This window comes from Gobius niger (genome assembly GCF_951799975.1).
Source record: "Gobius niger genome assembly, contig: SCAFFOLD_63, whole genome shotgun sequence".
In the NCBI taxonomy this organism is placed as follows: domain Eukaryota; kingdom Metazoa; phylum Chordata; class Actinopteri; order Gobiiformes; family Gobiidae; genus Gobius; species Gobius niger.
The window spans coordinates 98,008-124,336 of NW_027639196.1; the positions used below are offsets into that span (position 1 = coordinate 98,008).

The window sequence follows — 26,329 nt, forward strand, 5'->3', positions numbered from 1 at the left end:
AATGTATTTTTCTATAGCCGGTAGCATTAGCTTGTTCAATGTATTTTCCTATAGCCGGTAGCATTAGCCTGTTCAATATATTTTCCTATAGCCGTTAGCATTAGCCTGTTCAATGTATTTTCCTATAGCCGTTAGCATTAGCTTGTTCAATGTATTTTCCTATAGCCGTTAGCATTATCTTGTTCAATGTATTTTCCTATAGCCGGTAGCATTAGCCTGTTCAATGTATTTTCCTATAGCCATTAGCATTAGCCTGTTCAATGTATTTTCCTATAGCCGTTAGCATTAGACTGTTCAATGTATTTTCCTATAGCCGTTAGCATTAGCCTGTTCAATGTATTTTTCTATAGCCGTTAGCATTAGCCTGTTCAATGTATTTTCCTATAGCCGTTAGCATTATCTTGTTCAATGTATTTTCCTATAGCCGTTAGCATTAGCTTGTTCAATGTATTTTCCTATAGCCGTTAGCACTAGCCTGTTCAATGTATTTTCCTATAGCCGTTAGCATTAGATTGTTCAATGTATTTTCCTATAGCCGTTAGCACTAGCCTGTTCAATGTATTTTTCTATAGCCGTTAGCATTAGCTTGTTCAATGTATTTTCCTATAGCCGTTAGCATTAGCTTGTTCAATGTATTTTCCTATAGCCGTTAGCATTAGCTTGTTCAATGTATTTTCCTATAGCCGTTAGCATTATCTTGTTCAATGTATTTTCCTATAGCCGTTAGCATTAGCTTGTTCAATGTATTTTCCTATAGCCGTTAGCATTAGCCTGTTCAATGTATTTTCCTATAGCCGTTAGCATTATCTTGTTCAATGTATTTTCCTATAGCCGTTAGCATTAGCTTGTTCAATGTATTTTCCTATAGCCGTTAGCACTAGCCTGTTCAATGTATTTTCCTATAGCCGTTAGCATTAGATTGTTCAATGTATTTTCCTATAGCCGTTAGCACTAGCCTGTTCAATGTATTTTTCTATAGCCGTTAGCATTAGCTTGTTCAATGTATTTTCCTATAGCCGTTAGCATTAGCTTGTTCAATGTATTTTCCTATAGCCGATAGCACTAGCCTGTTCAATGTATTTTCCTATAGCCGTTAGCATTAGATTGTTCAATGTATTTTCCTATAGCCGTTAGCACTAGCCTGTTCAATGTATTTTTCTATAGCCGTTAGCATTAGCCTGTTCAATGTATTTTCCTATAGCCGTTAGCATTATCTTGTTCAATGTATTTTTCTATAGCCGGTAGCATTAGCTTGTTCAATGTATTTTCCTATAGCCGTTAGCATTAGCCTGTTCAATGTATTTTCCTATAGCTGTTCGCATTAGCCTGTTCAATGTATTTTCCTATAGCCGTTAGCATTAGCTTGTTCAATGTATTTTTCTATAGCCGTTGGCATTAGCCTGTTCAATGTATTTTCCTATAGCCGTTAGCATTAGCCTGTTCAATGTATTTTCCTATAGCCGTTAGCATTAGCTTGTTCAATGTATTTTCCTATAGCCGCTAACATTAGCCTGTTCAATGTATTTTCCTATAGCCGTTAGCATTAGCTTGTTCAATGTATTTTCCTATAGCCGTTAGCATTAGCCTGTTCAATGTATTTTCCTATAGCCGTTCGCATTAGCTTGTTCAATGTATTTTCCTATAGCTGTTAGCATTAGCCTGTTCAATGTATTTTCCTATAGCCGTTAGCATTAGCCTGTTCAATGTATTTTCCTATAGCCGTTAGCATTAGCTTGTTCAATGTATTTTCCTATAGCCATTAGCATTATCTTGTTTAATGTATTTTCCTATAGCTGTTAGCATTAGCTTGTTCAATGTATTTTCCTATAGCCGTTAGCATTAGCCTGTTCAATGTATTTTCCTATAGCCGTTAGCATTAGCCTGTTCAATGTCAACACCCAGAGAGTGCCCTGCTCCAACCCCAGGTACCACCATCTACCATCCCATAACCAGACACCCTCCACCCCCACCCAATCCAACCAATACATGTCTCCTCGTCTCCTCTCTCCTCTCTCCTCGTCTCCTAACTCCTCGTCTCCTAACTCCTAACTCCTCGTCTCCTCGTCTCAGGTGGAACGAGTGGCTGACCTACGACCTCTCGCTGTGTGACCTGCCGCGCTCGGCTCGACTCTGTCTGTCCATCTGCTCCGTCAAGGGAAGGAAAGGAGCCAAGGAGGTAAAAAAGTTTAAAATGCTGTAACATTTGGAAAAAAAAATTAAAATATTTGGAAAAAATTAGAATATAATGGAAAAAATGGGAAAACAAAATGGGAAAATATGGGGAACAAAGTGTAAGCAATGCAGTAAAATGTGGAAAAAGTTTAAAAATGGTGGTGAAAAATGTCAAAACAATCTTTAAAGGTCCTATATCCTGCAAAATCGACTTTTTAGAGCTTTTAGCCATGTTGTTCTGCTATTTCCTTATCAAAAACACCCCCAGAGTGGTTTGTGGCTTCATTCACGCAGCTCTCAGTAAAAAAAAGGCTGTGCCCGAGGTGCTTCCAGGTCAGCTGTGGCCAAAACAAACCCTGAGCGTCTGAACAGATCAGTCATGTTTGCGCTGCAGCTGAAGATGGAGCTCGTTATAACTGGACACACCTGTTCTTTATTCTTAACTAACGATCATGTCACGGAGAAAAAGAAGCGCGTTTGGCTACGAGGATTGGAGTTTATTCAGCCTTTTTCAGGAAGAGGCCACTCAGCTGTTTGTTTCTCCTGGATTCAGCGACTTTCACCAAAATGGTGTTTTTCTGTGACTGTCACTGATGGATGTTTGTGAACCTTCACCTGAATCAAAGTGGATTAACTTTTATAACCAACGCGAGTCCCATAATGTAAACAGCGATGGAGCAGAGGGTGAGTCAATCCAAACGCGGGTTAGCTTGTGTGTTAGCATAGTAGCATGTGTGTTAGCATATTAGCATGTGTGTTAGCATATTAGCTTGTGTGTTAGCAAATTAGCTTGTGTGTTAGCATATTAGCATGTGTGTTAGCCATTTATGAAGCTGTGTTGCAGATGTCAACTCCGTATAACTGCATCGTGAAGTGACTTCACTTATTGCTGTTTATTTATATTACGGTAAAGTATGTGCGGAGAGAGGGGGCGGAGTTAACTGAGAGAGGGGGCGGGGTTAACAGAGAGGGGGCGGAGTTAACTGATTCGAAGCGTTGTGTCTTCCGGGTTTGAAAAATACCTCCAGAAAACACTTATATTTATCACAAAAATGAGGCTCCATAGTGGTAGAGGTACAATATATCATATACATGCCTATACTTCACTTTGGAATGGCTAAAATAGCAGGATATAGATCCTTTAAAAATTGTAAAATGTAAACGTGTGTTACAGGAACACTGTCCTCTGTGTAACATGTGTTACAGGAACACTGTCCTCTGTGTAACATGTGTTACAGGAACACTGTCCTCTGTGTAACATGTGTTACAGGAACACTGTCCTCTGTGTCACATGTGTTACAGGAACACTGTCCTCTGTGTAACATGTGTTACAGGAACACTGTCCTCTGTGTAACATGTGTTACAGGAACACTGTCCTCTGTGTAACATGTGTTACAGGAACACTGTCCTCTGTGTAACATGTGTTACAGGAACACTGTCCTCTGTGTAACATGTGTTACAGGAACACTGTCCTCTGTGTAACATGTGTTACAGGAACACTGTCCTCTGGCCTGGGGAAACGTGAACCTTTTCGACTTTAAGGACGTTCTTGTTTCGGGAAAGTTGGCTCTGAGTCTGTGGCCGGTTCCTCACGGGCTGGAAGATCTGCTCAACCCCATCGGCACGGCCACCTCCAACCCCAACAAGGTACTCCCCCAACAAGGTACTCCCCTGACAACAAGTTACTCCCCCCAACAAGGTACTCCCTCAACAAGGTACTCCCCCAACAACAAGGTACTCCCTCCAACCCCAACAAGGTACTCCCTCAACAAGGTACTCCCCCAACAACAAGGTACTCCCCCCAACCCCAACAAGGTACTCCCTCAACAACAAGTTACTCCCCCCAACCCCAACAAGGTACTCCCTCAACAACAAGTTACTCCCCCCAACCCCAACAAGGTACTCCCTCAACAAGGTACTCCCACATTGGTGTCTGTAATGTGCTCATAAAGGTAAACTCTAATAATCAAATTCAGACGAATAAGCTCCAGGGAATCAGTCCAGTCGATGATAATTTAGTCTCACTGCTCTGGTTCCTGGATGGTTCCTGGATGACTGAGAGTTGCTCTGGTTCCTGGATGGTTCCTGGATGACTGAGAGTTGCTCTGGTTCCTGGATGGTTCCTGGATGACTGAGATCTCCTCTGGTTCCTGGATGGTTCCTGGATGGTTCCTGGATGACTGAGATCTGCTCTGGTTCCTGGATGGTTCCTGGATGGTTCCTGGATGGTTCCTGGATGGTTCCTGGATGACTGAGAGTTGCTCTGGTTCCTGGATGGTTCCTGGATGACTGAGATCTCCTCTGGTTCCTGGATGACTGAGATCTGCTCTGGTTCCTGGATGGTTCCTGGATGGTTCCTGGATGGTTCCTGGATGGTTCCTGGATGGTTCCTGGATGACTGAGATCTCCTCTGCTCTGCAGGAGAGCCCGTGTCTGGAGCTGGAGTTCTCGTGGTTTAATCAGACCGTGGTGTTTCCGGACGAGACGCAGATCGAAGACCACGCCCACTGGACCATCAGCCGCGAGCTCGGCTACTCCCCAGGCCTGGTAAGACCCGACCGGGACCGGACCGGGACCGGACCGGGACCGGACCGGGACTGAGCCTCTGTGTTTGCAGAGGGGCGTGGCCTGTGAGAGCCTGTCGGAGTCCGAGGTGGAGCAGCTGAAGGTGCTCGGCTCCAGGGACCCTCTGTACGAGCTGTCGGAGCAGGACAAGGACTTCCTCTGGAGACACAGGTGAGAGCGCCCCCTGGTGGAGGCTGGTGCAGGTGAGAGCGCCCCCTGGTGGAGGCTGGTGCAGGTGAGAGCGCCCCCTGGTGGAGGCTGGTGCAGGTGAGAGCGCCCCCTGGTGGAGGCTGGTGCAGGTGAGAGCACCCCCTGGTAAATCGTTTTGTTTGTTTCAGACATTACTGCGTGAACTTCCCTGAGTCTCTGCCCAAACTGCTGCTGTCGGTGAAGTGGAACTCCAGGGACGAGGTTTCACAGGTACCACCTCCACCCAGACCACCCACACCACCCAGACCACCCAGACCTGACCAAGACTCCACCCACACCTGACCAAGACTCCACCCAGACCTGACCAAGACTCCACCCACACCTGACCAAGACTCCACCCACACCTGACCAAGACTCCACCCACACCTGACCAAGACCCCACCCACACCTGACCAAGACTCCACCCACACCTGACCAAGACCCCACCCACACCTGACCAAGACTCCACCCACACCTGACCAAGACTCCACCCACACCTGACCAAGACTCCACCCACACCTGACCAAGACCCCACCCACACCTGACCAAGACTCCACCCACACCTGACCAAGACCCCACCCACACCTGACCAAGACTCCACCCACACCTGACCAAGACTCCACCCACACCTGACCAAGACTCCACCCACACCTGACCAAGACCCCACCCACACCTGACCAAGACTCCACCCACACCTGACCAAGACCCCCACCCACACCTGACCAAGACTCCACCCACACCTGACCCAGACCACCCACATCTGACCAAGACTCCACCCACATCTGACCAAGACTCCACCCACACCTGACCAAGACTCCACCCACACCTGACCAAGACCCCACCCACACCTGACCAAGACTCCACCCACACCTGACCCAGACCACCCACATCTGACCAAGACTCCACCCACACCTGACCAAGACTCCACCCACACCTGACCAAGACCCCACCCACATCTGACCAAGACTCCACCCACATCTGACCAAGACTCCACCCACACCTGACCCAGACCACCCACATCTGACCAAGACTCCACCCACACCTGACCAAGACTCCACCCACACCTGACCAAGACCCCACCCACACCTGACCAAGACTCCACCCACACCTGACCAAGACTCCACCCACACCTGACCAAGACCCCACCCACACCTGACCCAGACCACCCACACCTGACCCAGACTCCACCCACACCTGACCAAGACCCCACCCACCCCTGACCAAGACCCCACCCACACCTGACCAAGACTCCACCCAGACAAGACTCAGACCTCATCCATACCCTCGTCTGCTGAAGGAGTGGCCCCTGATATACATGTTTTGTGTAGATGTACTCCCTGCTGAAGGAGTGGCCCCTGATATACATGTTTTGTGTAGATGTACTCCCTGCTGAAGGAGTGGCCCCTGATGTACATGTTTTGTGTAGATGTACTCCCTGCTGAAGGAGTGGCCCCTGATATACATGTTTTGTGCAGATGTACTCCCTGCTGAAGGAGTGGCCCCTGATATACATGTTTTGTGTAGATGTACTCCCTCCTGAAGGAGTGGCCCCTGATGTACATGTTTTGTGTAGATGTACTCCCTGCTGAAGGAGTGGCCCCTGATATACATGTTTTGTGTAGATGTACTCCCTCCTGAAGGAGTGGCCCCTGATATACATGTTTTGTGTAGATGTACTCCCTCCTGAAGGAGTGGCCCCTGATATACATGTTTTGTGTAGATGTACTCCCTCCTGAAGGAGTGGCCCCTGATATACATGTTTTGTGCAGATGTACTCCCTGCTGAAGGAGTGGCCCCTGATATACATGTTTTGTGTAGATGTACTCCCTCCTGAAGGAGTGGCTCCTGATGTACATGTTTTGTGTAGATGTACTCCCTCCTGAAGGAGTGGCCCCTGATATACATGTTTTGTGTAGATGTACTCCCTGCTGAAGGAGTGGCCCCTGATATACATGTTTTGTGCAGATGTACTCCCTGCTGAAGGAGTGGCCCCTGATATACATGTTTTGTGTAGATGTACTCCCTCCTGAAGGAGTGGCCCCTGATGTACATGTTTTGTGCAGATGTACTCCCTGCTGAAGGAGTGGCCCCTGATATACATGTTTTGTGTAGATGTACTCCCTGCTGAAGGAGTGGCCCCTGATGTACATGTTTTGTGTAGATGTACTCCCTCCTGAAGGAGTGGCCCCTGATATACATGTTTTGTGTAGATGTACTCCCTCCTGAAGGAGTGGCCCCTGATGTACATGTTTTGTGTAGATGTACTCCCTGCTGAAGGAGTGGCCCCTGATATACATGTTTTGTGTAGATGTACTCCCTGCTGAAGGAGTGGCCCCTGATATACATGTTTTGTGTAGATGTACTCCCTCCTGAAGGAGTGGCCCCTGATGTACATGTTTTGTGTAGATGTACTCCCTGCTGAAGGAGTGGCCCCTGATATACATGTTTTGTGTAGATGTACTCCCTCCTGAAGGAGTGGCCCCTGATGTACATGTTTTGTGTAGATGTACTCCCTGCTGAAGGAGTGGCCCCTGATATACATGTTTTGTGTAGATGTACTCCCTCCTGAAGGAGTGGCCCCTGATATACATGTTTTGTGTAGATGTACTCCCTGCTGAAGGAGTGGCCCCTGATATACATGTTTTGTGTAGATGTACTCCCTGCTGAAGGAGTGGCCCCTGATGTACATGTTTTGTGTAGATGTACTCCCTGCTGAAGGAGTGGCCCCTGATGTACATGTTTTGTGTAGATGTACTCCCTGCTGAAGGAGTGGCCCCTGATATACATGTTTTGTGTAGATGTACTCCCTCCTGAAGGAGTGGCCCCTGATATACATGTTTTGTGTAGATGTACTCCCTCCTGAAGGAGTGGCCCCTGATGTACATGTTTTGTGTAGATGTACTCCCTCCTGAAGGAGTGGCCCCTGATATACATGTTTTGTGTAGATGTACTCCCTCCTGAAGGAGTGGCCCCTGATGTACATGTTTTGTGTAGATGTACTCCCTGCTGAAGGAGTGGCCCCTGATATACATGTTTTGTGTAGATGTACTCCCTCCTGAAGGAGTGGCCCCTGATATACATGTTTTGTGTAGATGTACTCCCTGCTGAAGGAGTGGCCCCTGATGTACATGTTTTGTGTAGATGTACTCCCTCCTGAAGGAGTGGCTCCTGATGTACATGTTTTGTGTAGATGTACTCCCTGCTGAAGGAGTGGCCCCTGATATACATGTTTTGTGTAGATGTACTCCCTGCTGAAGGAGTGGCTCCTGATATACATGTTTTGTGTAGATGTACTCCCTGCTGAAGGAGTGGCCCCTGATGTACAAGTTTTGTGTAGATGTACTCCCTGCTGAAGGAGTGGCCCCTGATGTACAAGTTTTGTGTAGATGTACTCCCTCCTGAAGGAGTGGCCCCTGATATACATGTTTTGTGTAGATGTACTCCCTGCTGAAGGAGTGGCCCCTGATGTACATGTTTTGTGTAGATGTACTCCCTGCTGAAGGAGTGGCCCCTGATATACATGTTTTGTGTAGATGTACTCCCTCCTGAAGGAGTGGCCCCTGATATACATGTTTTGTGTAGATGTACTCCCTGCTGAAGGAGTGGCCCCTGATGTACATGTTTTGTGTAGATGTACTCCCTCCTGAAGGAGTGGCCCCTGATGTACATGTTTTGTGTAGATGTACTCCCTGCTGAAGGAGTGGCCCCTGATGTACATGTTTTGTGTAGATGTACTCCCTGCTGAAGGAGTGGCCCTGCTGAAGGAGTGGCCCCTGATGTACATGTTTTGTGTAGATGTACTCCCTGCTGAAGGAGTGGCCCCTGATGTACATGTTTTGTGTAGATGTACTCCCTCCTGAAGGAGTGGCCCCTGATATACATGTTTTGTGTAGATGTACTCCCTCCTGAAGGAGTGGCCCCTGATATACATGTTTTGTGTAGATGTACTCCCTTACATGTTTTGTGTAGATGTACTCCCTCCTGAAGGAGTGGCCCCTGATGTACATGTTTTGTGTAGATGTACTCCCTCCTGAAGGAGTGGCCCCTGATATACATGTTTTGTGTAGATGTACTCCTCCTGAAGGAGTGGCCCCTGATGTACATGTTTTGTGTAGATGTACTCCCTCCTGAAGGAGTGGCCCCTGATATACATGTTTTGTGTAGATGTACTCCCTCCTGAAGGAGTGGCCCCTGATGTACATGTTTTGTGTAGATGTACTCCCTGCTGAAGGAGTGGCCCCTGATGTACATGTTTTGTGTAGATGTACTCCCTGCTGAAGGAGTGGCCCCTGATGTACATGTTTTGTGTAGATGTACTCCCTCCTGAAGGAGTGGCCCCTGATATACATGTTTTGTGTAGATGTACTCCCTCCTGAAGGAGTGGCCCTGATATACATGTTTTGTGTAGATGTACTCCCTGCTGAAGGAGTGGCCCCTGATATACATGTTTTGTGTAGATGTACTCCCTCCTGAAGGAGTGGCCCCTGATATACATGTTTTGTGTAGATGTACTCCCTGCTGAAGGAGTGGCCCCTGATGTACATGTTTTGTGTAGATGTACTCCCTCCTGAAGGAGTGGCCCCTGATATACATGTTTTGTGTAGATGTACTCCCTGCTGAAGGAGTGGCCCCTGATATACATGTTTTGTGTAGATGTACTCCCTGCTGAAGGAGTGGCCCTGCTGAAGGAGTGGCCCCTGATATACATGTTTGTGTAGATGTACTCCCTGCTGAAGGAGTGGCCCCTGATGTACATGTTTTGTGTAGATGTACTCCCTCCTGAAGGAGTGGCCCCTGATATACATGTTTTGTGTAGATGTACTCCCTGCTGAAGGAGTGGCCCCTGATATACATGTTTTGTGTAGATGTACTCCCTGCTGAAGGAGTGGCCCCTGATGTACATGTTTTGTGTAGATGTACTCCCTGCTGAAGGAGTGGCCCCTGATATACATGTTTTGTGTAGATGTACTCCCTGCTGAAGGAGTGGCCCCTGATGTACATGTTTTGTGTAGATGTACTCCCTCCTGAAGGAGTGGCCCCTGATATACATGTTTTGTGTAGATGTACTCCCTGCTGAAGGAGTGGCCCCTGATATACATGTTTTGTGTAGATGTACTCCCTGCTGAAGGAGTGGCCCCTGATGTACATGTTTTGTGTAGATGTACTCCCTGCTGAAGGAGTGGCCCCTGATATACATGTTTTGTGTAGATGTACTCCCTCCTGAAGGAGTGGCCCCTGATGTACATGTTTTGTGTAGATGTACTCCCTGCTGAAGGAGTGGCCCCTGATATACATGTTTTGTGTAGATGTACTCCCTCCTGAAGGAGTGGCCCCTGATGTACATGTTTTGTGTAGATGTACTCCCTGCTGAAGGAGTGGCCCCTGATATACATGTTTTGTGTAGATGTACTCCCTGCTGAAGGAGTGGCCCCTGATATACATGTTTTGTGTAGATGTACTCCCTCCTGAAGGAGTGGCCCCTGATATACATGTTTTGTGTAGATGTACTCCCTCCTGAAGGACTGGCCCCTGATGTACATGTTTTGTGTAGATGTACTCCCTCCTGAAGGAGTGGCCCCTGATATACATGTTTTGTTTAGATGTACTCCCTGCTGAAGGAGTGGCCCCTGATGTACATGTTTTGTGTAGATGTACTCCCTGCTGAAGGACTGGCCCCTGATGTACATGTTTTGTGTAGATGTACTCCCTCCTGAAGGAGTGGCCCCTGATGTACATGTTTTGTGTAGATGTACTCCCTGCTGAAGGAGTGGCCCCTGATGTACATGTTTTGTGTAGATGTACTCCCTCCTGAAGGAGTGGCCCCTGATATACATGTTTTGTGTAGATGTACTCCCTCCTGAAGGAGTGGCCCCTGATATACATGTTTTGTGTAGATGTACTCCCTCCTGAAGGAGTGGCCCCTGATATACATGTTTTGTGTAGATGTACTCCCTGCTGAAGGAGTGGCCCCTGATGTACATGTTTTGTGTAGATGTACTCCCTGCTGAAGGAGTGGCCCCTGATGTACATGTTTTGTGTAGATGTACTCCCTCCTGAAGGAGTGGCCCCTGATATACATGTTTTGTGTAGATGTACTCCCTCCTGAAGGAGTGGCCCCTGATATACATGTTTTGTGTAGATGTACTCCCTCCTGAAGGAGTGGCCCCTGATATACATGTTTTGTGTAGATGTACTCCCTCCTGAAGGAGTGGCCCCTGATATACATGTTTTGTGTAGATGTACTCCCTCCTGAAGGAGTGGCTCCTGATGTACATGTTTTGTGTAGATGTACTCCCTCCTGAAGGAGTGGCCCCTGATGTACATGTTTTGTGTAGATGTACTCCCTGCTGAAGGAGTGGCCCCTGATATACATGTTTTGTTTAGATGTACTCCCTCCTGAAGGAGTGGCCCCTGATGTACATGTTTTGTGCAGATGTACTCCCTCCTGAAGGAGTGGCCCCTGATATACATGTTTTGTGTAGATGTACTCCCTCCTGAAGGAGTGGCCCCTGATGTACATGTTTTGTGTAGATGTACTCCCTGCTGAAGGAGTGGCCCCTGATATACATGTTTTGTGTAGATGTACTCCCTCCTGAAGGAGTGGCCCCTGATGTACATGTTTTGTGTAGATGTACTCCCTCCTGAAGGAGTGGCCCCTGATATACATGTTTTGTGTAGATGTACTCCCTCCTGAAGGAGTGGCCCCTGATATACATGTTTTGTGTAGATGTACTCCCTGCTGAAGGAGTGGCCCCTGATCGAGCCCGAGTCGGCCCTCGAGCTTCTCGACTGGAACTTTCCGGATCCCGTCGTCCGAGAATTCGCTCTTCGCTGTTTGGTCCAAGGCCTGAGCGACGACAAACTGTCCCAGTATTTACTGCAACTCGTACAGGTACTAGTACTACTACTACTGCTACTACTACTACTACTGCAACTTGTACACGTATGATACTTTAGAAATAAACCTGAGTCTTGCGACTGGTCTCAGTCCGGTCTAACCTGTGGGTCCCCCAGGGGTCTGACCTGTGGGGTCCCCCGGGGGTCTGACCTGTGGGGTCCCCCGGGGGTCTGACCTGTGGGGTCCCCCGGGGGTCTGACCTGTGGGGTCCCCCAGGGGTCTGACCTGTGGGGACCCCCGGGGGTCTGACCTGTGGGGTCCCCCAGGGGTCTGACCTGTGGAGTCTGACCTGTGGGGTCCTCCAGGGGTCTGACCTGTGGGGACCCCCGGGGGTCTGACCTGTGGGGTCCTCCAGGGGTCTGACCTGTGGGGTCCTCCAGGGGTCTGACCTGTGGGGTCCCCCAGGGGTCTGACCTGTGGGGACCCCCGGGGGTCTGACCTGTGGGGTCCCCCAGGGGTCTGACCTGTGGAGTCCCCCAGGGGTCTGACCTGTGGAGTCCCCCAGGGGTCTGACCTGTGGAGTCCCCAGGGGTCTGACCTGTGGGGACCCCCGGGGGTCTGACCTGTGGGGTCCCCCAGGGGTCTGACCTGTGGAGTCCCCCAGGGGTCTGACCTGTGGAGTCCCCAGGGGTCTGACCTGTGGAGTCCCCAGGGGTCTGACCTGAGATGAATGTACTGTGTGTTGATGGGGTGCTTGTAGGTGTTTGCTGGAGGATTCTGAGGTACTCCTGTGCTCTCCTAGGTGCTGAAGTACGAGTCCTGCTCTGCAGATGAATGTACTGTGTGTTGATGGGGTGCTTGTAGGTGTTTGCTGGAGGATTCTGAGGTACTCCTGTGCTCTCCTAGGTGCTGAAGTACGAGATGTACCTGGATAACCCGTTGGCCCGATACCTGATCAAAAAGGCTCTGACCAATCAGAGGATCGGACACTTCTTCTTCTGGCACCTGAAGTCTGAGATGCACAACAAGACGGTGTCGCGGAGGTTTGGGCTCCTCCTGGAGGCCTTCTGCCGCGCCTGCGGGATGTACCTGAAGCACCTCAACCGACAGGTGAGTACCCTCCTGGAGGCCTTCTGCCGCGCCTGCGGGATGTACCTGAAACACCTCAACCGACAGGTGAGTACCCTCCTGGAGGCCTTCTGCCGCGCCTGCGGGATGTACCTGAAGCACCTCAACCGACAGGTGAGGGAGGGGCTTACAGACAGGTGAGGGAGGGGCTTACAGACAGGGGAGGGAGGGGCTTAAAGACAGGTGAGGGAGGGGCTTAAAGACAGGTGAGGGAGGGGCTTAAAGACAGGGGAGGGAGGGGCTTACAGACAGGTGAGGGAGGGGCTTATAGACAGGGGAGGGAGGGGCTTAAAGACAGGGGAGGGAGGGGCTTACAGACAGGTGAGGGAGGGGCTTATAGACAGGTGAGGGAGGGGCTTAAAGACAGGGGAGGGAGGGGCTTATAGACAGGGGAGGGAGGGGCTTAAAGACAGGGGAGGGAGGGGCTTACAGACAGGTGAGGGAGGGGCTTATAGACAGGGGAGGGAGGGGCTTAAAGACAGGGGAGGGAGGGGCTTACAGACAGGTGAGGGAGGGGCTTATAGACAGGTGAGGGAGGGGCTTACAGACAGGGGAGGGAGGGGCTTAAAGACAGGGGAGGGAGGGGCTTACAGACAGGTGAGGGAGGGGCTTACAGACAGGTGAGGGAGGGGCTTAAAGACAGGGGAGAAGGTTCACAGGGGTTGTGAAGGCGGTGAGTGTGAGGCTCGGTGAATGACCTGTTGTACATGTTTTAGGTGGAGGCGATGGATAAACTGGTGAATCTCACGGACACTCTGAAGCAGGAGAAGAAGGACGAGACGCAGAAGGTCTGACCCCGCCCCTCTCCTCACTCTGACCCCGCCCCTCTCCTCACTCTGAGCCCACCCCTCTCCTCACTCTGACCCCGCCCCTCTCCTCACTCTGACCCCGCCCCTCTCCTCACTCTGACCCCGCCCCTCTCCTCACTCTGAGCCCACCCCTCTCCTCACTCTGACCCCGCCCCTCTCCTCACTCTGAGCCCACCCCTCTCCTCACTCTGACCCCGCCCCTCTCCTCTGATTGATCCTGCCTCTCTCTGACCCCGCCCCTCTCCTCTGATTGATCCTGCCTCTCTCTGACCCCGCCCCTCTCCTCTGATTGATCCTGCCTCTCTCTGACCCCGCCCCTCTCCTCTGATTGGTCCTGCCTCTCTCTGACCCCGCCCCTCTCCTCTGATTGATCCTGCCTCTCTCTGACCCCGCCCCTCTCCTCTGATTGGTCTTAGATGCAGATGAAGTTCCTGGTTGAACACATGTCTCGTCCTGATTATATGGAGGCGCTGCAGGGCTTCGTCTCTCCTCTCAACCCTGTGCACCAGCTCGGACTGCTACGGTACAAATACTGCAGATACTACTGCAAATACTACTGTAAAATACTACTACATATACTGCAAATACTACTGTGAAATACTACTACATATACTGCAAAGACTACTGTACAATACTACTACATATACTGCAAATACCACTGTACAATACTACTACACATACTGCAAATACCACTGTACAATACTACTGTAACAGACTGCACATACAGTACAAATACTGCAGATACTACTGCAAATACTACTGTACAATACTACTACATATACTGCAAAGACTACTGTACAATACTACTACATATACTGCAAATACTACTGTACAATACTACTACATATACTGCAAAGACTACTGTACAATACTACTGTAAAAACTACTACATATACTGCAAAGACTACTGTAAAATACTACTACACATACTGCAAATACTACTGTGAAATACTACTACATATACTGCAAAGACTACTGTACAAACTACTACATTTACTGCAAAAAACGACTGTACAATACTACTGTAACAGACCACACATACTGTACTCAACCCTGTGCACCAGCTCGGACTGCTACGGTACAAATACTGCAGATACTACTGCAAATACCGCTGTACAATACTACTACATATACTGCAAAGACTACTGTGCAATACTACTGTAACAGACTGTAAATGTTACTGTACAATACTACTGTAACAGACTGCAAATACTACTGTAAAATACTACTACATATACTGCAAATACCACTGTACAATACTACTGTAACAGACTGTAAATGCTACTGTACAATACTACTACACATCCTGCAAATACTACTGTAAAATACTACTACACATACTGTAAATGTTACTGTACAATACTACTGTAACAGACTGTAAATGCTACTGTACAATACTAAAGTAACAGACTGCACATACAGTACAAATACTGCAGATAGATGCACTTCTAATCGTAAAACTCCAAACCGTGTGTTGTTTCCAGTTTGGACGAGTGCCGGATCCTGTCGTCGGCGAAGCGCCCCCTGTGGCTGAACTGGGAAAACCCCGACATCATGTCAGAGCTGCTGTTCACCAACAACGAGATCATCTTCAAGAACGGAGACGGTAACGATAACTAAACCTGTAACTAACCCTGACACAAACTAAAGACTCACACAAACTAACTCTGGAACGAACCCCAAGTAAATCCTAATCCAAACAACACAACAACACCAACAACGAGATCATCTTCAATTAGGAGACGGTAACGATAACTAAACCTGTAACTAACCCTGACACAAACTAAAGACTCAACTAACTCTGGAACGAACCCCAAGTAAAACCACTGAACACAAACCTAATCCGAACAACAAAACAACACCGTGAACCAACAACGAGATCATCTTCAAGAACGGAGACGGTAACGATAACTAAACCTGTAACTAACCCTGACACAAACTCAAGACTCAAACAAGCTAACTCTGGAACGAACCCCAAGTAAATCCACTGAACACAAACCTAATCCGAACAACAAAACAACACCAACAACGAGATCATCTTCAAGAACGGAGACGGTAACGATAACTAAACCTGTAACTAACCCTAACCCTAAAGACTCATACAAGCTAACTCTGGAACGAACCCCAAGTAAAACCTAATCCAAGCAACAAAACAACACCGTGAACCAACAACGAGATCATCTTCAATTAGGAGACGGTAACGACAAACTCAGTAACTCTAACTAACCCTGACTAAATCTACTAAACACAAGCCTAACCCTAACCAGACTCACACTAACTGCCTCTAACCCTAACTAACCTCATACAAAGTAATTCTGACTAGATCACATGACCAGAACCAAAAAATATCTTCCAGAATGGAAACTGTTACGATGTGAAAATGAACCATAGAACACAGAGACTGACCGTGATGCTAAACTGATGCTAAACTGATGCAAAACTGGTGCTAAACTGATGCTAAACTGATGCTAAACTGATGCTAAACTGATGCTAAACTGGTGCTTAACTGATGCTAAACTGAAGCTAAACTGATGCTAAACTGGTGCTAAACTGATGCTAAACTGATGCTAAACCGATGCTAAACTGATGCTAAACTGATGCTAGACTGATGCTAAACTGATGCTAAACTGATGCTAAACTGGTGCTAAACTGATGCTAAACTGAAGCTAAACTGATGCTAAACTGATGCTAAACTGATGCTAAACTGATGCTAAACTGATGCTAAACTGATGCTAAACTGATGCTATACTGATGCTAAACTGAAGCTAAACTGATGCTAAACTGATGCTAAACTGATGCTAAACTGGTGCTAAACTGATGCTAAACTGAAGCTAAACTGATGCTAAACTGATGCTAAACTGAAGCTAAACTGATGCTAAACTGATGCTAAACTGATGCTTAACTGATGCTAAACTGATGCTAAACTGATGCTTAACTGATGCTAAACTGATGCTAAACTGAAGCTAAACTGATGCTAAACTGATGCTAAACTGATGCTTAACTGATGCTAAACTGATGCTAAACTGATGCTTAACTGATGCTAAACTGATGCTAAACTGATGCTAAACCGATGCAAACGCTAACGATACTGAATTGAAAAGACAAACGTTTGTTTTTCGTCCCAGATCTGAGGCAGGACATGCTGACGCTGCAGATCATCAAAATCATGGAGAACATCTGGCAGAACCAAGGCTTGGACCTCAGGTTAGTTTGACCTTCTCCAGTCCTCCTACACATCTGGACCTTGGGTTAGTCTCCTCAAACCATGACCGTCTACAGTCGGGGTCGGCAACGTCAGGCCCGGGGGCTAACCCGGCCCTTCAGCATAAAACCTCAGGCCCTTTTGAGAGATATTATTATGCAAACAAGAGATCAACCACCTGGAAATCCTGTGGTATTTGTGATGTGTCCTGCAGAACATCCCTCTTGGTCATAGATAGTGGAAAACATAGGGATTTGCAGAAAATGGTTCGATACTTTGAGCTACGATGTTGAGGTTCGGCCCTTGGTGTTTTGGCGATGAAGAAAATCGGCCTCCACAATGTTAACCTGCCCAACAGTCACATGACCAAGTCTGTGTTATTCTAGTCAGATTTAAGGACAGCTGCTTGAACAGACTGCTGCGATCGTAAGGACATATTTACTGTATAATTACTGAAGGCCTGTCCATCGGGGACTGTGTGGGCTTTGTTTTACGTGTAGGACATGTTTGTATTTGTATATTTCCGGTTTGTTTCCGGTAGGATGCTCCCGTACGGATGCCTGTCCATCGGAGACTGTGTGGGTTTGATCGAAGCCGTGAAGAACAGTTACACCATAATGCAGATCCAGTGCAAGGGCGGCCTGAAGGGGGCGCTACAGTTCAACTCCAACACACTGCACCATTGGATCAAGGAGAAGAACAGAGGCGAGGCGTGAGTACTACTACTACTACTACTACTACTACTACTACTACTACTACTACTACTACTACTACTACTACTACTACTGTCTTCTACTGTCAGATGAACCCTCAGGGAGACTCTGGGGTATGCAGATTGTGTCACTAACGTCATCTGTCTGTTTAACCCCAGGTACGACCGGGCCATCGACCTGTTCACTCGCTCCTGCGCCGGGTACTGCGTCGCCACCTTCATCCTGGGCATCGGCGACCGACACAACTCCAACATCATGGTCAAGGAGAACGGACAGGTCTGAGAACCCGAGCCTGGACCCTAAAACCCTGACCCAAACCCAGCCATATCCTGGTCTAAACCCCGGTCTAACCCGAACATCTCCGTTGCAGTTGTTCCACATCGACTTCGGGCACTTCCTGGACCACAAGAAGAAGAAGTTCGGATACAAACGCGAGAGAGTCCCGTTCGTTCTGACGCAGGACTTTCTCATCGTCATCAGTAAAGGAGCTCAGGAGTCGACCAAGACCAAGGAGTTCCAGAGGTAAGGACTAAGCCGGGACTAAACCAGGACTAAACCAGGACTAAACTCTCATTTGGCCTCACTGCCCCGTCACGTAGCTTAGTCCAAACTCAGCAGAGGAGCAGCGCAGTAACATAAGCGTTACTTTCCCCTCGTTTCTCTGCAGGTTCCAGGAGATGTGTTACGCTGCGTACCTGGCCATCCGGAGCCACGCCTCTCTTTTCATAAACCTGTTCTCCCTGATGCTCGGCAGCGGAATGCCGGAGCTGCAGAGCTTCGACGACATCGCCTACCTCCGCAAGACGCTCGCCCTGGGTAAGTCCTGAAACACTCGCTCTGGGTAAATCCTGACACACTCGCTCTGGGTAAATCCAGAAACACTCGCTCTGGGTAAGTCCTGACACACTCGCTCTGGGTAAGTCCTGAAACACTCGCTCTGGGTAAGTCCTGAAACACTCGCTCTGGGTAAGTCCTGAAACACTCGCTCTGGGTAAGTCCTGACACACTCGCTCTGGGTAAGTCCTGAAACACTCGCTCTGGGTAAATCCAGAAACACTCGCTCTGGGTAAGTCCTGAATCACTCGCTCTGGGTAAGTCCTGAAACACTCGCTCTGGGTAAGTCCTGAATCACTCGCTCTGGGTAAGTCCTGAAACACTCGCTCTGGGTAAGTCCTGAAACACTCGCTCTGGGTAAATCCAGAAACACTCGCTCTGGGTAAGTCCTGAATCACTCGCTCTGGGTAAGTCCTGAAACACTCGCTCTGGGTAAGTCCTGAATCACTCGCTCTGGGTAAGTCCTGAAACACTCGCTCTGGGTAAGTCCTGACACACTCGCTCTGGGTAAGTCCTGACACACTCGCTCTGGGTAAGTCCAGAAACACTCGCTCTGGGTAAGTCCTGACACACTCGCTCTGGGTAAGTCCTGAAACACTCGCTCTGGGTAAGTCCTGAAACACTCGCTCTGGGTAAGTCCTGAAACACTCGCTCTGGGTAAGTCCTGACACACTCGCTCTGGGTAAGTCCTGAATCACTCGCTCTGGGTAAGTCCTGACACACTCGCTCTGGGTAAGTCCTGACACACTCGCTCTGGGTAAGTCCTGACACACTCGCTCTGGGTAAGTCCTGACACACTCGCTCTGGGTAAGTCCTGACACACTCGCTCTGGGTAAGTCCTGACACACTCGCTCTGGGTAAGTCCTGAAACACTCGCTCTGGGTAAGTCCTGAAACACTCGCTCTGGGTAAGTCCTGACACACTCGCTCTGGGTAAGTCCTGACACACTCGCTCTGGGTAAGTCCTGACACACTCGCTCTGGGTAAGTCCTGACACACTCGCTCTGGGTAAGTCCTGAAACACTCGCTCTGGGTAAGTCCTGAAACACTCGCTCTGGGTAAGTCCTGACACACTCGCTCTGGGTAAGTCCTGAAACACTCGCTCTGGGTAAGTCCTGAAACACTCGCTCTGGGTAAGTCCTGAAACACTCGCTCTGGGTAAGTCCTGACACACTCGCTCTGGGTAAGTCCTGAAACACTCGCTCTGGGTAAGTCCTTAAACACTCGCTCTGGGTAAGTCCTGAAACACTCGCTCTGGGTAAGTCCTGAAACACTCGCTCTGGGTAAGTCCTGACACACTCGCTCTGGGTAAGTCCTGAAACACTCGCTCTGGGTAAGTCCTGAAACACTCGCTCTGGGTAAGTCCTGACACACTCGCTCTGGGTAAGTCCTGAAACACTCGCTCTGGGTAAGTCCTGACACACTCGCTCTGGGTAAGTCCTGACACACTCGCTCTGGGTAAGTCCTGAAACACTCGCTCTGGGTAAGTCCTGAAACACTCGCTCTGGGTAAGTCCTGAAACACTCGCTCTGGGTAAGTCCTGACACACTCGCTCTGGGTAAGTCCTGACACACTCGCTCTGGGTAAGTCCTGACACACTCGCTCTGGGTAAGTCCTGAAACACTCGCTCTGGGTAAGTCCTGACACACTCGCTCTGGGTAAGTCCTGAAACACTCGCTCTGGGTAAGTCCTGACACACTCGCTCTGGGTAAGTCCTGACACACTCGCTCTGGGTAAGTCCTGACACACTCGCTCTGGGTAAGTCCTGAAACACTCGCTCTGGGTAAGTCCTGACACACTCGCTCTGGGTAAGTCCTGACACACTCGCTCTGGGTAAGTCCTAAAACACTCGCTCTGGGTAAGTCCTGAAACACTCGCTCTGGGTAAGTCCTGAAACACTCGCTCTGGGTAAGTCCTGAAACACTCGCTCTGGGTAAGTCCTGAAACACTCGCTCTGGGTAAGTCCTGAAACACTCGCTCTGGGTAAGTCCTGACACACTCGCTCTGGGTAAGTCCTTAAACACTCGCTCTGGGTAAGTCCTGAAACACTCGCTCTGGGTAAGTCCTGACACACTCGCTCTGGGTAAGTCCTTAAACACTCGCTCTGGGTAAGTCCTGAAACACTCGCTCTGGGTAAGTCCTTAAACACTCGCTCTGGGTAAGTCCTGAAACACTCGCTCTGGGTAAGTCCTGACACACTCGCTCTGGGTAAGTCCTGAAACACTCGCTCTGGGTAAGTCCTGAAACGCTCGCTCTGGGTAAGTCCTGACACACTCGCTCTGGGTAAGTCCTGAAACACTCGCTCTGGGTAAGTCCTGATACACTCGCTCTGGGTAAGTCCAGAAACACTCGCTCTGGGTAAGTCCTGACACACTCGCTCTGGGTAAGTCCTGACACACTCGCTCTGGGTAAGTCCTGACACACTCGCTCTGGGTAAGTCCTGAAACACTCGCTCTGGGTAAGTCCTGACACACTCGCTCTGGGTAAGTCCTGACACACTCGCCCTGCGTAAGTCCTGAAACACTCGCTCTGGGTAAGTCCTGAAACACTCGCTCTGGGTAAGTCCTGTAACACTCGCTCTGGGTAAGTCCAGACACACTCGCTCTGGGTAAGTCCTAAAACACTCGCTCTGGGTAAGTCCTGACACACTCGCTCTGGGTAAGTCCTGACACACTCGCCCTGCGTAAGTCCTGAAACACTCGCTCTGGGTAAGTCCTGAAACACTCGCTCTGGGTAAGTCCTGAAACACTCGCTCTGGGTAAGTCCTGAAACACTCGCTCTGGGTAAGTCCTGAAACACTCGCTCTGGGTAAGTCCTGACACACTCGCTCTGGGTAAGTCCTGAAACACTCGCTCTGGGTAAGTCCTGAAACACTCGCTCTGGGTAAGTCCAGACACACTCGCTCTGGGTAAGTCCTGAAACACTCGCTCTGGGTAAGTCCTGAAACACTCGCTCTGGGTAAGTCCTGAAACACTCGCTCTGGGTAAGTCCTGACACACTCGCTCTGGGTTAGTCCTGACACACTCGCTCTGGGTAAGTCCTGAAACACTCGCTCTGGGTAAGTCCTGACACACTCGCTCTGGGTAAGTCCTGAAACACTCGCTCTGGGTAAGTCCTGACACACTCGCTCTGGGTAAGTCCTGACACACTCGCTCTGGGTAAGTCCTGACACACTCGCTCTGGGTAAGTCCTGAAACACTCGCTCTGGGTAAGTCCTGAAACACTCGCTCTGGGTAAGTCCTGACACACTCGCTCTGGGTAAGTCCTGAAACACTCGCTCTGGGTAAGTCCTGAAACACTCGCTCTGGGTAAATCCTGACACACTCGCTCTGGGTAAGTCCTGAAACACTCGCTCTGGTTAAGTCCTGACACACTCGCTCTGGGTAAGTCCTGAAACACTCGCTCTGGGTAAGTCCTGACACACTCGCTCTGGGTAAGTCCTGACACACTCGCTCTGGGTAAGTCCAGACACACTCGCTCTGGGTAAGTCCTGACACACTCGCCCTGGGTAAGTCCTGAAACACTCGCTCTGGGTAAGTCCTGAAACACTCGCTCTGGGTAAGTCCTGAAACACTCGCTCTGGGTAAGTCCTGAAACACTCGCTCTGGGTAAGTCCTGAAACACTCGCTCTGGGTAAGTCCTGACACACTCGCTCTGGGTAAGTCCTCCGCTAGGGCTGGTTAGACGATGCTAGTTTGGTATCTACATATATAAAAGTACTAAAAGCAGGATCGGAAGGGACTTGATATTGTAAATGTTCTGATTGTTTTGTTTTCTGGTTCTAGACAACAGATATTTCAGTAAAGGTATCGGAAACCTGGTATCGTAGTGGACACTTCTCACTGTGTCTGACTGTGTGTTACAGAGAAGAGCCAGCAGGAGGCGCTGGAGTACTTCAGTAAACAGATGAACGACGCTCATCATGGCGGCTGGAGCACCAAGATGGACTGGATCTTCCACACCATCCGCCACATGCCCAACGAGCACTGACAGAAAACATGAGAGAGAGCGCCCGAAAACCCGACGGAGAGCGCCCGAAAACCCGGCTGAGAGCGCCCGAAAACCCAGCTGAGAGCGCCCGAAAACCCAGCTGAGAGCGCCCGCAGAGCACCCAGACAAAGCACCCAGAGAGAGGCCCTGTGCACTGAACCAAACTCTGACTAACAAGTGCTTACCCTGAAGTACCTGCAGATCTGGAGCCACAAACCGAGGAGCAGACACCCAGGGCGAGGCACAGGGGGCGCTGTCCTCACACTTATCTCTGATGGCACATTCTGAGGCAGAGAAGAAGAAGAGACTTTTATAAACAAACTTTTACTGTGTTTTTACGGAAGGGTTTTCACTTTTGTAAAAAACAAAACTGACCCAGAAACAAAGTGTAGCGTTGGCACAAGCGGAGTCTTCCAGACGCTGGGATTCAGAGTCCGAGGGAAGCTATTGTACATGTTTTAAGTGTTGGATGGTAAACCTGTGCGTTCATAAAGGCCACACCTGAGAATTGGGGTAAAGATTTGAGTAAAGATGAACTGGAGGAAACGCGCACGGATGAGAGGTTTGAAAACAAATGTAGCTTTGACTGAAGTGAGTCGGCCACAGGGGGCGCCAGAGCGACACTTTCTGCAGCGTTTGCTAAAGTAGCGTTAGCTTTAGCCTCGAGCTAAACTGCAATAACCGACCAATCACTGCTGAGACAATCAGGAAGCGACCAATGAGACGCAGCTCCGCCCACACAGCGCCAATCAGGGAAAGCCTCGGCCAATCAGCTGCGAGGGCCGTCAGCTCTCGGCCAATCAGCTGCGAGGGCCGTCAGCTCTCGGCCAATCAGCTGCGAGGGCCGTCAGCTCTCGGCCAATCAGCTGCGAGGGCCGTCAGCTCTCGGCCAATCAGCTGCGAGGGCCGTCAGCTCTCGGCCAATCAGCTGCGAGGGCCGTCAGCTCTCGGCCAATCAGCTGCGAGGGCCGTCAGCTCTCGGCCAATCAGCTGCGAGCCTTTGCGCTGTAAAACGTTGCACTGAAACTTTTCGATTCTCGTCAAACTGCGACGGGATTTTCTGTTTTCACGAGTCAAATCAGCTTCAGTTTCGGAGCTCGAGCTGAGATGTTTCAGAGTCACATGTTTGAAGATCAGAGTGTTTTTATGATTTAAATTGACAGTCTCTAAGTTTAAACGTTTAAATGTAATAGATCTCGTATATTTAACCTCTTAACTCCCACCTTAACCGAGTGCATTACCCAAAACGACTTGACTGGAGAGCTACAGGTCAGAGTAACACCTCATTTGAAAGCTAAGACCAACAAAACTGATCTTTTTGCTTGCTTTGTTGCCATGTTGTGATTTTTTTTGGCATTTTTCGGCAGCTTTTTTATCACATTTTTATCACTTTTTTGTCCTTTTTTCTATTGCTTTTTTATATATATTTCTTTTCTTTTTTAGTTGCATTTTTATCATATTTTTGCCCCCTTTTCCATTGTTTTCTTGTCATTTTTTTCTCACTTTTTTGTCATTCCTTTCTCGTATTTTTGTAGCTGTTTTTGTTGTTGCGCTTTCCTTCTTTTTGTCTCGTTTTTTGTTGCCTTTTTCCGTTTTGAGTATTGACAAACTGGAGAAAATGGGATCCGTTAAGAGGTTAAGGTGATATTTTTTCACAGGGAGGGGCTTGTGTCTCTCCTCAGTTTGCGATCTTAAAGGCTCTATACCTGACTCTTTTGTTTTGTCCTTTACTTTACTGTAAACTCACTGTCCATCAATTTCATGAACTTTCCTTTTTTGTTGTGAAATAAGCCGATGAACTCGTCCTTATGGGATTAAGAGGCTTCAGATCTGTGATGAAAGTAGGGAAGGACTTTGGACACAACGAGACCTGGGCCCCGTTAAACGATGCCAGTTTGGGATCGGAAAAATGACAGTATCGAAAGTATCGAAAACAAATCTGTAGCTTTAGATCCAAGTTTTTATCCTGTTGGTCCACACACAACACTAAAGGAAGCCACTTGTTTGTTTCAGCTCAAATAAAACATAAAAAAAATCCCCATTTCTTTTCCCCATTTTTCTTATTTTGCCCCAATTCTTTTATGCCTAATATTTTCCTTACATTTGCAACAATTTCTCCCAATTTTCTTTCATTTTTCACCAAACTATTCCCAATGAACCTGGTATTTAAAGCCGCACCGCGTAGAATTTTATAAATAAAAGTGAAATACAAGCATTTATTTCATGACAGATATTTTCATCATTGAAAAATACCTCATAAATGTACAAACAAAAACATTTTATACGATATGACTGTAAACTTTGCTGGGAGTGGGTGCGTCTCCCGCTCGTCTCCATGGAGATGTGACAAAAGGCTGTAGAATTTGAGATTTAAACAGGTTAGTTTCTCATCCAAGTCCATTCTTTTACACTGCAGTAACAACATTTTCTGTGTCATTAGGAGCATGTTTTGTTTTGCCGGAACAGTATAGTCCAAAATGTTACGCAGTGAACCTTTAAATGTGCAGATCTTTCATACATTATCGTTCTGTTTTCTGGTTCCAGACGGTTCACATATTGAAGTATCGGTATGGAAAACCAAGTATCGTTAAAGTGCTGGTCTCGAAACGTCCCCAGCCCTATAGGAAAGTCATTATTCTCTTTCACTGTTGTAAAAGAAAACAGGTGTAGGGCCTTTAAAGCTGGGCTCACAGACTGTCACTTTAAGAAGGTTCATGTTCAGACTGTTATTCATGTTTATGAGTGAGATGATGGTAATAAACATGTAATTATCATGTTGTTATTCATGTTTATGAGTGAGATGATGGTAATAAACATGTAATTATCATGTTGTTATTCATGTTTATGAGTGAGATGATGGTAATAAACATGTAATTATCATGTTGTTATTCATGTTCATGAGTGAGATGATGGTAATAAACATGTAATTATCATGACTGTTATTCATGTTTATGAGTGAGATGATGGTAATAAACATGTAATTATCATGTCGTTAAAAACCCAGGAACATAAAGAACCATAGAGAAACATAAAGCTCCATCTTTGATCCAAACGTCTACACTTTCTGCGTGAAGTGAAGCTGATTCCACTCGTAAAAACAGAATCGTTCCTTTTTCCCGTAAATGTTTCTGTTTAACTGTGACTTTTGTATCGGACGTCGTTGTTGTTTTGTGAACGTTGTGAAACGTGAAATGCACAGATTTGTTTTTTCTTGTTGATGAAATGTTTTGTAAAGTTTAATCTTCAGGTCGATCTGACTTTAAAACCTTGTTGTGAACGATGCACAATTCTGTAATAAAGTGTTTTTTATGGAGTTTTGTGTCACACATTGTGTTTTATATTAATAATGAATCTGTGTTTGACGAAGAGGCAGCGCTGCAGTTATTTATTAGGACTAAAATGTGTTTATTTATATTATAGAAGGTAATTCATAACAGCACAGGGCACTTTGTACTGGAATATGAACTTTCTTCATGATGATTGAATCACATTTGTGTCTCGAAGAGAAGGTTCTGGGGTAAATGATCACAAACCCAGAGGAAAAATCACCAAAGTATTTAGTAAGAGCAACGTTGCTTTGAAATCATTTTACTCAAGTGAAAAAGTCTGATTCATTTTCACTGATTCCATGAATTGTGTGAAACAAAACATAAAATCGTGAAACAAATACAAGAAAATACAAAAAAAACAAGTTAATTCTAAAGAACAAGGATTTGATCAAAAATAAACTTTTGTCGCTTAAATATTTACGCAGAGGAAAAAGTGACTTATTTTTACTCAAGTAAGAAACAGATACTTCAGTATAATTTTAAGAAGTAAAAAAGTAAAAAGTACTGTATGATAAAACTACTTAAAGAAGTACAATTACTTCCAAAGCAAATTATTAAAAA

General features: G+C 47.7%; 1 protein-coding gene across 1 annotated transcript in view; it reads left to right on the forward strand.

Moving 5' to 3' along the window:
• The window catches only part of LOC306982776 (phosphatidylinositol 4,5-bisphosphate 3-kinase catalytic subunit alpha isoform-like), a 60,157-nt gene extending 37,698 nt beyond the window's left edge, over nt 1-22,459 (forward strand). Inside the window, exons 12-27 of the mRNA XM_079583231.1 lie at nt 2,071-2,176; nt 3,667-3,819; nt 4,594-4,719; nt 4,790-4,908; nt 5,076-5,157; nt 11,654-11,818; nt 12,671-12,874; nt 13,609-13,680; nt 14,118-14,224; nt 15,186-15,307; nt 16,827-16,905; nt 17,445-17,615; nt 17,775-17,892; nt 17,987-18,138; nt 18,284-18,432; nt 22,315-22,459. Of these exons, the coding sequence (XP_079439357.1) occupies nt 2,071-2,176; nt 3,667-3,819; nt 4,594-4,719; nt 4,790-4,908; nt 5,076-5,157; nt 11,654-11,818; nt 12,671-12,874; nt 13,609-13,680; nt 14,118-14,224; nt 15,186-15,307; nt 16,827-16,905; nt 17,445-17,615; nt 17,775-17,892; nt 17,987-18,138; nt 18,284-18,432; nt 22,315-22,439 (2,050 nt within the window). The 3' untranslated portion in view covers nt 22,440-22,459. The remainder of the gene's footprint in view (nt 1-2,070; nt 2,177-3,666; nt 3,820-4,593; nt 4,720-4,789; nt 4,909-5,075; nt 5,158-11,653; nt 11,819-12,670; nt 12,875-13,608; nt 13,681-14,117; nt 14,225-15,185; nt 15,308-16,826; nt 16,906-17,444; nt 17,616-17,774; nt 17,893-17,986; nt 18,139-18,283; nt 18,433-22,314) is intronic.
• Nucleotides 22,460-26,329: the final 3,870 nt, after the last annotated feature.